This window comes from Centruroides sculpturatus, unplaced genomic scaffold (assembly GCF_000671375.1).
Source record: "Centruroides sculpturatus isolate CEXI.00-Female unplaced genomic scaffold, Cexi_2.0 scaffold3, whole genome shotgun sequence".
NCBI lineage: Eukaryota > Metazoa > Arthropoda > Arachnida > Scorpiones > Buthidae > Centruroides > Centruroides sculpturatus.
In genome coordinates, this window is record NW_019384366.1 from 1,208,343 (window position 1) to 1,222,596 (window position 14,254).

At 27.1% G+C, this 14,254-nt stretch overlaps 1 protein-coding gene across 1 annotated transcript in view; it reads right to left on the reverse strand.

Moving 5' to 3' along the window:
- The window catches only part of LOC111612550 (Down syndrome cell adhesion molecule-like protein 1 homolog), an 81,860-nt gene extending 69,931 nt beyond the window's left edge, over nt 1–11,929 (reverse strand). The window contains exons 1-6 of the mRNA XM_023353784.1: nt 11,692–11,929; nt 7,894–8,187; nt 7,168–7,434; nt 6,522–6,929; nt 2,553–2,714; nt 1,577–1,861 (exon numbers count right to left, since the gene is read on the reverse strand). Of these exons, the coding sequence (XP_023209552.1) occupies nt 1,577–1,861; nt 2,553–2,714; nt 6,522–6,929; nt 7,168–7,434; nt 7,894–8,187; nt 11,692–11,857 (1,582 nt within the window). The 5' untranslated portion in view covers nt 11,858–11,929. The remainder of the gene's footprint in view (nt 1–1,576; nt 1,862–2,552; nt 2,715–6,521; nt 6,930–7,167; nt 7,435–7,893; nt 8,188–11,691) is intronic.
- Nucleotides 11,930–14,254: the final 2,325 nt, after the last annotated feature.

Consider the following 14,254-nt stretch of genomic DNA (forward strand, 5'->3'; position numbering starts at 1 on the left):
TTACTGGCAACGCATGTATAGTTACCACGATGCTCTGGTGCCACAGATTCGAATACCAAAGTTGATGAAAATTTAGCGACATCAATAATCTGTACGTCCTGCTCTTTTTTTATTTTTCTTCCATCTTTGAACCATTTTATATCTACAGGCGGATCTCCTTTTGTGACTGTGCAAAGAACTGAATAACGTTGTCCTTGATGCAACGGGTTAGGAAACTGAAAAGGTACTATAAAGGGACGAACTGAAAAGGAAAGATTCCTTTAGAACTTTTCAAACTTTTCAACTCATTATAAAATATTTTAAAAATATATAAATAAATTTAATTATATACCATAACTTAGAGCAGTGGTTCCCAACCTTTTTTCATTAGCGTACCCCGTGACATGTCATATTTCTAGATAGNTTTAAAATGTGTTTGAACCTGTTAATTTAAACATGTTATGAACTGCGTGAATTTAATCGAATATTGATTTTGGAGAAAAGTTGAGTAATTATTTCCATAATTATACTGTAAAACCTGCGTAAACCGGAAAAGCATGACTACTGAATATTTTTCCCGGTTTGGCAGGTTTCCGTTTTTAACAGATTTTTTAATATATAGAAAATCGCTCCGTTCTGAAGAGATTTTTTTCCATTTAGGCAGGTTTTCGTTTTATTCAGGTTCCGTTATGAACAGATTTTACTATATATATATATATGTGTGATTATAGAAATTCGGTAGGCAAAATTTAAATAATAGAACTTCATATCGGAACGAAACATTAGAAACTAATAAACACATTAATTTTCAATGGAGGTTAAATCAAAAAGACATAGAAATTCGGTAACTAAAATAGGTTTTTTTGACAATTTTGTATTCTATCACATAAATAACGCCAACAACAAGATTTACACAAAAATAAGACTAAGATTTAAATATAATATTATAATTTTTTAAACGTCAAATTAAAAAAATGCATTATATTTGGATATTTTGAGTCCAATTATCTCGAGTATACGAGTACAAAAAATTTCTCGAGATCGTTCAGCACTAATTAAATTGTACTAGAAAATGTATGAATTAATAAATATAATTTGATTAAAATAAATACTTTTTGTTTGCTTATACTAAAGAATTCTTAATTTTTTAAAAATTTTAATATGAATTTTTAATTTATTTCTAAAAGACGAATATAAATTTTAAATAAAATGTATATTTACAACTACAGTATATTAACTTTACAGAAGTTTCAACGTTTTAAAATAAAATTTTTTAAAAGAAAGATATGAAATTAATATTTTAAAAAGTATATAAATTTACACCAAAAAATAAAATAAAAAATTAACTGCAAAATTGAATACATTTTTATATTTTCTAAAAAATATACATATACGAAAACTTCTATTTTCTGTTAGAATTTAGGTAATTAATGCAAATTTAGAAATTTGATATAAAGATATCACTTTAAAGAAATTCAAAATTTAAAAAATACTTTTCAGTGAATTTTTATATTAAAATTAAGCTTAAATATTATTTCTTTTTCAATTTAGAACATAATTTAATCTCTAAAATCTAGTTTTCGAATCAAAGCCATACCATGAATTACCATTGTTGCAGTGTGGCTAACTGAACCTCCAGCATTACTGGCAACGCATGTATAGTTACCACGATGCTCTGGTGCCACAGATTCGAATACCAAAGTTGATGAAAATTTAGCGACATCAATAATCTGTACGTCCTGCTCTTTTTTTATTTTTCTTCCATCTTTGAACCATTTTATATCTACAGGCGGATCTCCTTTTGTGACTGTGCAAAGAACTGAATAACGTTGTCCTTGATGCAACGGGTTAGGAAACTGAAAAGGTACTATAAAGGGACGAACTGAAAAGGAAAGATTCCTTTAGAACTTTTCAAACTTTTCAACTCATTATAAAATATTTTAAAAATATATAAATAAATTTAATTATATACCATAACTTAGAGCAGTGGTTCCCAACCTTTTTTCATTAGCGTACCCCGTGACATGTCATATCTCTAGATTGTACCCCTCATTTAAGAAATTTAGTGAGTAACCGTATTGTTAATTTTACATATTGTAACTTTAAATTAAAGAAAAAAAACCTAAAAGAAAAAATGTATAATAAAGTTGTGATTGTTGCAAGGAACATTTTTTATCTAATAATTTTTTAATACTATTAGTTTGTGATACATAATATATTATTTTTTCTGCCATAATAACTAACTTCTTTCTGTACCCCTAAACAACCTATCGCGTACCCCTAGGGGTACGCGTACCACAGGTTGGGAATCGCTGACTTAGAGCAATACGTGCTTACAATAAATTTAGTTTACAATTTAATTTCTGTTGGTATAAAACGTTGAAAATTAATAAATAACTTATCTTATTTTATTTGACGATTTTTATAATTATTGATTGATCGATTTATTATTATTGATACTTAACGTGAGAATAATTACGTTATAATTATCTTTTGAAGAATTGGATAACCTGTCATTAGCTTTAAGACAGCATTTAATTTTATGGTAGTATATATAACAGAAACTAACTCACCCAAAACTGAAACGTACAAACTGTTCTGTGCAATTTGTCCATCTTTGTTTCTCACTACACAAGTGTATCGTCCCTCATCCGTGGCTCTTTCTACATCTTTCACTATTAATGATCCGTTGATATATACTTTCTGACGATGATTATACGGCATTCTGAGACCTTCTGTAACGATAATGGCGATACTTTCATCAGAAATAAAACTCGTTAAAGTGTGTAGAATTCAAATTTACAAAATTATATTAAGGATGATCGAATATTTCAGCAATTTCGAAATTTATAAAGGCATTTTTGAGTTATGGAGCAAAGTGGATAATAATAACTCACTTAAATACGCCATCGACTGTAGATATATTTAAAAATTCAACTCTAATAGATATTATAAAAATTCTAAAAATGTATTTTATATAATCCATGAATTATATAATGTGTGTAGTATCTAATTAAAGACTTTGCGAAGTGTTAATATTGATTATTCCTAGGCGAAAAATACTCTGATAGTTAACTAGAATATTTTAAAGGAGCTATTTGATGTTTTTGAATGGATGGCTCAAAGAAACTAATAGTGTATTGTACTATAGAATACATTTCGACAATTAAACTCATCCTGACCACGACCTTGCACTAACAATCAATCACGGGGTGGGATATTCAATCAAATTTGAGACACGATCTTCAGGAAGTAGATGACACCATATATTGGAAACTAGTTGATAAATGACAGTACTGTCGAATTTCTAACTCGAATTTCTTTACATTTCTCTCCTTTAAATCTAAAGAATGAATGATGAAGCTTACATTCTTCTGTAATTTTGCCAGTCGACAGAGTTTGAATATCCATCATCTTTGGCGTTGAAATCGAAGTAATCTAGGAAACACATATGCTACGTCCATTGGGATGAATATTTTAGATTAAATTGTAAATGTGCTCCTGTTGGATAACAAACACTATTAAATTTTTTTCCTTCTTTAAGAATGGAGCTTCTTCACATCTATAGAAATTTGCCATTAGACTATAAACTTTCGATTTGATTCAAAATAGTTCAATCAATTTTAAGGAATGATAAATAGTGAAATAAAAGCATTCGTTCAACCTCACTAATAACATATAATAATGATCTTAATATTGCATTTATATTAAAAAATTTAAATTTTTAATCATTATTCTTACCGCAAAAACGTAAAGAATTGCATCGGAGTTTAAATATTATTAAATATTAAAACTTGTTTTTTTATACATTTTGAAAATAATTTAAATATTGTAAGATAATTTAGTAAATTCTACATTAGTTATATATTTAAATTTAAAGTAAAATATTTTATTCGACTCTTATTTATTTAATAAGTTTAATTTTTAAATGAAATAAATATTTAAACAATTGTAAGTTTTTATGTCACACTAAACTTTTATATAAATAATTTAGAAATTATTTACGAACTACTTATACTTTTATGTTATGAAATAATTACTTGTGATGCCTGTAAGAAATGTTGCTCATAAGATATAAAAGAATTTAATTAGAGTTTCTAACTTTTAATATCAGGAAAGATGATTCAGATATTATACATAATTAAAGGAAATTGAATAGAAAACAAATAGCTCACTCATAAGTACAACATTAGAAATAACGATAGAAATATCTACTTAGATGCAAACTTCTGTATAATAATTATTAAGGAGATAGTCAGCTGACTTTTAACTATTATTATAACACTAATTGGCTTCAAGATGGAATTTTTATACACTATACTTCAAGTAAACAAAATATTTCCAGATTTACTATCGAACATTCACTTTTAGAATATTAATTATCAAAATTTTTAGAAGAGATAACCAATTTAATGAGCTAAAGCCATTCTTAATTAAATGAAAAAAAAGCAAATTAAATTTTGTTTTAGAAATATATAAAAATCGAAAATTCTAAGATTAAATTCGTTAAAAAATTCTGAATAATTATACAAAATTCATTTAAAATAATTATCTTTCTATTAAAAATGAAATTGTGAAGTGTGTAACTATTCTTTTATTCAGCTCAAGTTCTAGTATAAATAAAAAAAAACAATAATATTTATAATATTTAAAATAACTTTTCTTTTATTCAATATAATAATTTTCAATATAAGATCAAGTTAAATAATTTTTTCCTGCCAGAAATATGAAAAATTTTGTTTACTAAATAGAGCATTATTTAAAATTGTATGCATTTTATAAAATATTTGAACTATATCATTATAATTTTAAAATTTACATCTATTATAACTCATGAGATAGTTTTTCTTCCAAATATATTTTCTTGATTATATTTATTTCCTTCCTTCCTTCAGAATTATTTCAGGAATTTTCTACATTTCCATAATTTTGCTGGTAATGTTTGAAAAACAACATTTTACTAAGATAAACAGCTTATGAAAATTATAATTTTCCATGTAATGTTACCTAGAGAATATATTTGGAAAATGTGAAGCATTTATTCAAAAACTCACAAAATAAAGTGAAGATAAAACGAAATCACTAGATTGCATTCTAAATATAAACTTCTAGATTCTTTGGCTTTATTTATTTAAATAATTTTTATAAATTTTGCGTAAAAACGATTATAAAATAGTATATAATGATGAATTAAATATAAAATGTACTGTACATTCCGATAGTTTTTAAACGTTGTCAACTTGCATAAAAATCTCCCGTTAATTGTTGTTGGTTGGAAGTACCGCATGTCGTCTTTTTATAAATAATTTTTATAATAAAACTATCTCCGACAAGAAATAATTGATGAATTATAGGTTACTAACGAAAATTATAAAATTCCAAGACGCATTTTTCATTATATAGAAGGAATTTTGGTTGTAAAGTCACGCTGCGGGGAGATGACATCAATAACACAATGACTAAAACTAAAAGATGTTTCTGTTTTTCCTTTTTTTATTATTTATTATTAAAACTCTGAAAATTCTTTCTTTTTGTTTCTATTGTAATTTCATTTTCGTTTCAGGCAGAAACGTTGCAGATCCATCAACGTTCTGTAATATTTTTCTTTGCGTATTCTAAAACGGAAAGTTTAGATATTACATATGATTTTTATAGTTAGAATTATTATTGATTCATTTACATTTTACTATATGTAATAAAATCACCTTAAATAAAGCTTATGTAAAAATATTTTTAAAAAATAGAAAATTATTTCTTAAACGTATTATAAATATTATTTCTTCATCTTGTGACCTTTAATATAACTATTTCCAATTAAAACGAATGATATTCACAGTAATTTTCTAAAAATAAATTTAAAATACTCACTTCAAAGAATCAATTATCTGTATTTCGTTTTACAAATGCAAACAATTTTTCTATTCTTAAATAACATCTCTCTAATCCGCAATATGTAATTAGCAACTAATTACTAGAAATAAAGTTTAAAAACTGTTTTCATACTCCATAAATTGTTTACCAAGTGTTGCATCCGAAGTCCGTCACTCGTGTAATTGTAAAATCAATATCAACATCAATATTAGTTTTCCGTTGTAACAAAAGGCCGCATTCCATCTTGCATTATGTTACATATAGTGAAATTCTGATATATGGCATTTCATTATGAACCGTGCACTGGCCAATATACTTGAATATCAAGGACCAGTGATTGATTGAAAACCTTCAGAAGATAAGCATTCTTAGTACCTTCTGTTGGCATTTATCAAGACTTTATGGATTATGGATAGCTGGAACCCGCATTATCATCATGACCGAATATAACTATATCGAAATGAAGTTAGCTTCTTATCATTCCCTTTTCCATTCACTGTGCATCCAAACTTCCACTGAAAAAATCCCATCCTCTCTTTTCTTTTGTATGTATAATAACTATACAATGAAGCTGAATGGACATCCCGTTATATACAGACAGTCTATATAAGATATTTTTCGAAACAAGAGATTAGTATTTATTAAATGTAATTTATCTCTAGCAAACTCACCTCTTTCCCATTTGATACTCTCTATTGGGTAACCACCAAAAGGACATTGAATTTTCATCGTTTCTCCCGCAACAACTGACACGTTTAACATTGGACGTATGAAGGGAGCACCGAAAATATTAATTTTCTGTCTGTGTGACGTGGTTCCTACTTCATTAGTTGCCGTGCACTCATAAACACCACCATCTTCGGCTTGAGTAGTCGTAATGTTAACATAACTAACAACTGTAGCGTCACTTCGAACATAATCACCCATTCTGTAACGACTTCCTTCAGGAACAGCCATTCCATCTAAAGTCCACGTGACTTGTGGTAAAGGATTTCCTGACGCAACACACTTCAATGATATAGATGGACCAGGTTTAATAGTTTCTTCAGAAAACTTTTCTAATAATATCGGAGAATAATCTGTCGAGCAAAAAATATGAATTATACATATATAAAACTATCAAGAACTTAAAAAAATATAAATTAGACTCTCGTAGAAAAAGAGCAAATCATTACATCTAATTTAATATACTTTAATCATATAGAAGTTCTTTCTCTAAATAAAAACAAAGTAATAAAACTTATAAGATAAAAGCAATCCTCTTTCTCTCTCTCTTCAATGATCATCATCCGATATAAGCCAAGTACATTTTATTACCTCCCAGACTAAGCTGAGCAGTTCCCTGAACAGACTGAAAATCGTTGAAAGCGAAGCATTGATACATTCCTTTATCGTTTCTGTTTACAGACGCTATTTTTACTACTTCTCTGGTCACGTGTTGTATACGTGTTGAACGTAAAGGCTGATAGTCTTTCATCCACTCCACTGCCGATATTGGATGACCCGTGATGGTGCAGTTAAATACTGCCGGTTTACCCACATCCACTACTTGTTGCAAAGGTTGAATATTCGCCGTTAGTGGAACTAAAAAATATATAAAAAGAGTTAGCAAATAAATCGATTTTTACGGTAAAAATAAATGATCCGCATTATAATATATAGTTTAGATAAGCACAGATTTTTCGCAGAAGTTTCCATAAAACGGTTTGAGTGCAGTTGTTTTCTATTGAAATTTATTTACTTTAATTTTTGTAGAAGGCAAAGATTAAATATGTAAACAATTAACACAATCGAATAATCTTCGATTTAATTTTATAACTGTCAAACGTCGTTGTGAATACTAAAATTTGAGAATTTGTTAACTGTTAAATAAATACCATAAGGAAATCCTTCTGCTTTGTTTCAATTAAAATAAATTATGTCACAATAATTAGATTTCGAATAAATTCTATTAATCGCTGTCTCGGTAACGTTAAGAAAACAAACAAGTTTATTCCCTGGAGTTATTCTGCTGATGAATTACCATAGAATTACTTACTATACCTGTAACGAGTAAATCCGTCTCGGCGCTTTCAACTCCGACCGTATTGTTGACAGTGCATACGTATCTACCACTATCGTGTACAACGGTGTCTTGTATCACTAGTGTCCCATCCAATTGCATGACCCGTTGTCCTATATGAACTGGAGTGAGACGTCCGATATCTTTCTTATACCATTTATACGTTGGAACCGGATAGCCTTCTGAGGCACACGGTATTTCCACCACTTGTCCCTGTCCAACTCGGATATGTCTTCTGTTATCTGTTATTCTTGGTTTGACGTTTCTGAACGATTCTATTGGGAAATAAGGAACGAAACAATTGAGCATTCTCATATGGGTCTATATTTATTTCTCTAAGAAAAAAAAAATATATATATATATATATATTCAAAACATTTGTAGCATCATTTTTACTAATTTAAACATAATTTTTTTCAATAAAACAAATGAATTAAGCAGTAAATTTTATTTTTTATATTAACAATTATATATAAAAATATACTATACACTATCGATATAATGTGTGTGTATGTGTGTGTGCATATATATTTATATTCTAAAAGAATATGAGCAAATAACTTAAATATTTATTTGATAAAACTCGGCAAAAATTAATTTTCTCGCTTCTATTATAATCATCTTTTTAACTTAGATAACATTTTAAACTTTTAGAATTGCACTAGTGCTCTTGGGAAACTTTAGTCTGTGTACGTCAAAAATTGTTGAGTTTTTAGGGAATTGATTTTAGAAATAGCTTTTTTTTTTTTTACCCAGTAACTTGTTGATATTTTGATCGATTTTTGAAACTGCTCGCTTTCAATACCAAGTCATTTATCATACAACATGAAAAAATTTAAATCGATATTTTTTCGAATATTTTTAGAAAATAAAGAGATAAGTCTTTATGCTTAAATCTACCGTAGTGACCTTTAATATAACTATTTCCAATTAAAACGAATGATATTCACAGTAATTTTCTAAAAATAAATTTAAAATACTCACTTCAAAGAATCAATTATCTGTATTTCGTTTTACAAATGCAAACAATTTTTCTATTCTTAAATAACATCTCTCTAATCCGCAATATGTAATTAGCAACTAATTACTAGAAATAAAGTTTAAAAACTGTTTTCATACTCCATAAATTGTTTACCAAGTGTTGCATCCGAAGTCCGTCACTCGTGTAATTGTAAAATCAATATCAACATCAATATTAGTTTTCCGTTGTAACAAAAGGCCGCATTCCATCTTGCATTATGTTACATATAGTGAAATTCTGATATATGGCATTTCATTATGAACCGTGCACTGGCCAATATACTTGAATATCAAGGACCAGTGATTGATTGAAAACCTTCAGAAGATAAGCATTCTTAGTACCTTCTGTTGGCATTTATCAAGACTTTATGGATTATGGATAGCTGGAACCCGCATTATCATCATGACCGAATATAACTATATCGAAATGAAGTTAGCTTCTTATCATTCCCTTTTCCATTCACTGTGCATCCAAACTTCCACTGAAAAAATCCCATCCTCTCTTTTCTTTTGTATGTATAATAACTATACAATGAAGCTGAATGGACATCCCGTTATATACAGACAGTCTATATAAGATATTTTTCGAAACAAGAGATTAGTATTTATTAAATGTAATTTATCTCTAGCAAACTCACCTCTTTCCCATTTGATACTCTCTATTGGGTAACCACCAAAAGGACATTGAATTTTCATCGTTTCTCCCGCAACAACTGACACGTTTAACATTGGACGTATGAAGGGAGCACCGAAAATATTAATTTTCTGTCTGTGTGACGTGGTTCCTACTTCATTAGTTGCCGTGCACTCATAAACACCACCATCTTCGGCTTGAGTAGTCGTAATGTTAACATANTTAAAATTATTATTTTTTATCTGATTTAATTAAAAACAATTAAAGATTCCCCCCTGTTATTTACATCTAAATCAGAGATTTTAATAAATCCAGTAAAAAACATAACATAAATGGAGCCAGTCGACTTAACAGAAGCATTCTTTTTTTTTTCTTTACGATTCACTATCTAAAATCATTAGATTTGGTGCTTTATACTACTAGAGAAATTCTATTGGTTTCGAAAAACCAATAATTCTCAAGAATGAGTCTTTCCTTCCGACGAGAATGAGTTCTTTCTGTTTTCCAAGTTACTCCTACTTATAGATTTCTCTGAAAGAGTTTAGAAACTTTGTGACATCTTGAAGATTTCACTTTTTCTAACACATCTGAAGAAGTGTGCTTTATTTTAAAAAAATAAAAAATAAAAACAAAATAAAAAAGAAAACAAAATGAAAATGCCAACATTGAAAAATTACGAACTAATTTCGAATATCGAGTATGATTAAACAACTTTTGCTGACGTTTTATGACTAATAAAAAGCTAATAAAGTGCAAAACAGGTGCGATAAATGTTCTTTACCTTCAATTAATATCTTTATTACTTTCTATTGTAGAAGTTAAATAAATCTTACTAAATAAAATAAATTGTAAATTAAGAAAGTAAAATGTCGTTTTATTACAGAGAATTTATAGTTTTGTACAAATTATCGAAATAAAATTGTTAAATGGTAAATTTTTCTATTCATGCGAGTATATAAAAATGCTGAATATTAATTTTTTGATTCCTACCATATTTTAAAATTAAATAGATGAAAAATTCATTTCATATCGATTTTAATTTAATTACTGCATTTAATTATTAATCTTCAAATGTTTTTTCAGATTAAATTTAAAAAAACAGTAATGTATTAAAAAAACTTATTGAAATTTCATAAATCTAGAATATTAATTACGACTTTTTTGTATAATCATATAATCTATTTGCAAATATTCGCCGTTTTTCATATATCCAAGACATGTTTATTGTCGAAATCGGTTAAGAACACAATTTTTCTTATCCTTAAGTACACTATTTAATCTATAAATCCATTAAGAAGATTGCAGCAATAAGCAACCAGTCACTTAGTCTGGATTATCGGATATAATGAAGTTAACTTGAATGCGAATTTAGTATGCTTGGGTTTGATTTAAGGAAATAGAAACAAAAATATAATTTTAAAAATTATTTTTCTTTATATGTATATCAAAATATTAAAAAGTAATGTAAATAATATCTTGATTTAATTTCATTTTATATAACAGTAATTTACTATTTTTTCACATCAAAGATAATTGTTTGTTTAGAATTTTCTTTCATATTCCTCATTAAATTGCAACACCTACAGTTTATTTCATTTCTTACTTGCTTTTCGAATTAATGTCATCTTTCATTTCCTCCCTGCAGTGCTTTAGAAAATAAGCAACTATAATGGCTCACAAATGAAGGCAAGAAGGCGTTAGCTGGAAACACTAGGAGACCACGAAATTGTTACCAAACTTCAATCTGTTGCGTTGTGTGGTCGGAATTTAAACTATCTCATTGTATGGAAAGACTGTTGAACATCCCAAAGTCATGTCATTGACCGAAGTCTGAAGGCAGACAGTCTGTGAGTAATGAGATGTAACTATGGATTGGCTACATTCAAAAAAAAAGACAACCACTTTGTGTTTCCGTCCCTAATATTTCCCCTTATATTTTATTGCTGACACAAAATCAGAAACATAAACCGAATAAATCTTTTATTTACATACAGTTTTTTTTATTACAATTTACACCAAATAGTCAAGACGAATTTTTATATATACATTTCGAATGTCTCTGATCAAAACAAGTTTACTGTTCTTTACCAGAAAATGAAGAAGACAGAATGAGGTTATCACTCACCTGTTAAATGTAACCTTCCAAAAGTGGAACTGACAACGGTTTCGCTTGTCAACCTGTGTCTTGTCTGACATTGATACTTTTTCTGACTATCAGCATGGCTGACTCGACGGATATGCAGTTGTCCCGTTGAAAAAATACTGTAACGATCTCCTACCGAAGATAACATAATAATTACATCAAAGAAAACTTACAAAAGCAACTTCTATTAAATTCAATTTATATCTTGGAGAAAGTAATAATAAAATTTTGCAGAATAAACTAAAAATTTATTGAAATTTTCTTTACAAAACTCTCCATTATTATTATTCATAGGGAATACTAAAAATATTTTTTTAGTAAATATTCTTTAGAATAATTCTAAATCTTTCGAATAATAAAATTCTGATGTATTGTGAAAGAATCTAAAAAGTAAAAAAAGGTGTGGAATTTCAAGTATTTGTAATAAATTCAAAACATTTAAAGACCGACTAACATACGAGTATGTTTACCTATAAAGGATGCAACACAATGTATTAAGTTCAAATATACTTTTTAATTTAATTTTATAAATATTTTATGGCAATAGAAATATTTTATGTTAGTTGGCTGTCAAAGAATTTATACAACTTGAAAACTTTTACAATAATTTATAACGTATTTATGCCGTATTACTCAACAAAACTCACAGAAGACCAGGTCGATCAGGGCAGCTGAAGCAAAGGGATCAACTAGAATCGATCCTTGATCCTTCTACCGACACTGAAAACGATAGTCTACTACACTGACAGCCTACCTAAATTTATCATTATACTTTCTAAGAACATTTTGATCTACAGATAATATATTAAATCATGATTCGTCTAATAAAAGCGATAAATCGTTTCTCTTACACACAAAATCTTTGTATACCACTCCAGAATATAAATAATTCTCGAATTATCATATTTTATTCGTTCTTAATGTAAAAGAAACCAAAGAAATATGAAAAATTGAGTAAAAAGTTATAAATTTAAGAACAATTCTTGTATTTCTTTAATCTCTTAAAACTCAACTTTTTCAGTAACATGTAAATAAATATTTTAGAATAGTTTTTTTCTGACGTGTATATCATATTTACTATTAGAACAACACTAAAATAAATAAAAATGAAATAAATACCATTTGATATATGAAATCCTAACCTTTTATAGGATTTTAGAAGATATACAAAATTTTTATATCACGCATTTTTGTATTTTAGAATTACATTGTAAACTTACTAATATTTAAGCGAATTAAAAATGCTTTATAAATATTTTAGTTTTATTTAAACAATTGTAATTTATGTAATTTATTTAAAATAAAGATTTATGTATAATTCTACAATAAAAATTAACAAAATAATTTCATTCCTGGCATGTTATAAATTATCTATATTGATAATTATTTATATTTCAAGAAATAGTAATAAAAATTTCGAATAAAATAAAATTTTAATAAACAATTATACTGTTAAATACATATTAAAACTTAAATTATTATTTTTAATTCCTTTAATTATTATCACGACAAATGCATTAGCTTAATAAAAAAATCTTTTAATAATGTTTTTAATTTTGAATAATTGAAATTCTTTGGTATTCAATATATGCTACTTCTTTGCAGGTAAATAAACATCAAGTTTAAAGATTTACTTAAGTTCAGTACCTATCTTATTCAATGGTTAACTAAACAATTAATTAATGTACTCCTGAATGTCGAATTGATTAATTGAACATAAAGTAAATTGCTTCATGGTAACCATGTGAAAAATTTCTTTTTAAAGAGTAAAACAGAGCATCTGAACAATTTTATTTTCTCATTTAATAAATACGATGGAACATAATCGAGTTTTATAGGCAGATTCATCTAAAAATTGACAGATACTTTATGCATAATTTTGTTTTGAACTAAAACTTTGATAAGTTCCAGATAAAAATTAATTAAAATTCTGCTATGGATATTTAAAACTTTAGAAAATGGGGTAAATTTGTATGTAAATAATGATTGATTTCGGCTATATTTCTATAAATAATTTATGAGTTAAATTTCTTCTACAACGTATTTGATATAAAACAAAAACTCGATTAAATATGGAAATACAGTTAAAACTTTTTATGAAATTTCGCTTTATAGATTAGATATAATCGTTTACAGATAATATAGTATTTATTCTTAGTGAAAATATTTGTACTAAATAATTAATCAGCTATAATTTTAACTTATACAACCGTAAAATTAATTTGCCTCGATTAAGCTGAAATATATAAATATAGAACTTTTCTTCTATCTGTATTTAAGCAAGTATAACTATCGATAAAGGAAAAAGTCTCTAGTTAAATGTAAATACATCATTTGTTCTAAAAGTATATTAAAACAATGAAAAATATCTTCATCTCATAAAGATATTTCCTTAAAATTTTATAATTCTGGAGCCTTTATCTTAATTATCGAGTTACCTTTGACTTTTTAGATCTAATATAAAGTTATTCGCCAAATCTAGTTATTGCTGATTAAATTTAAAGATTTTTCTGACTTAGTTAATGTCATAAGTAAAGATTTGCAC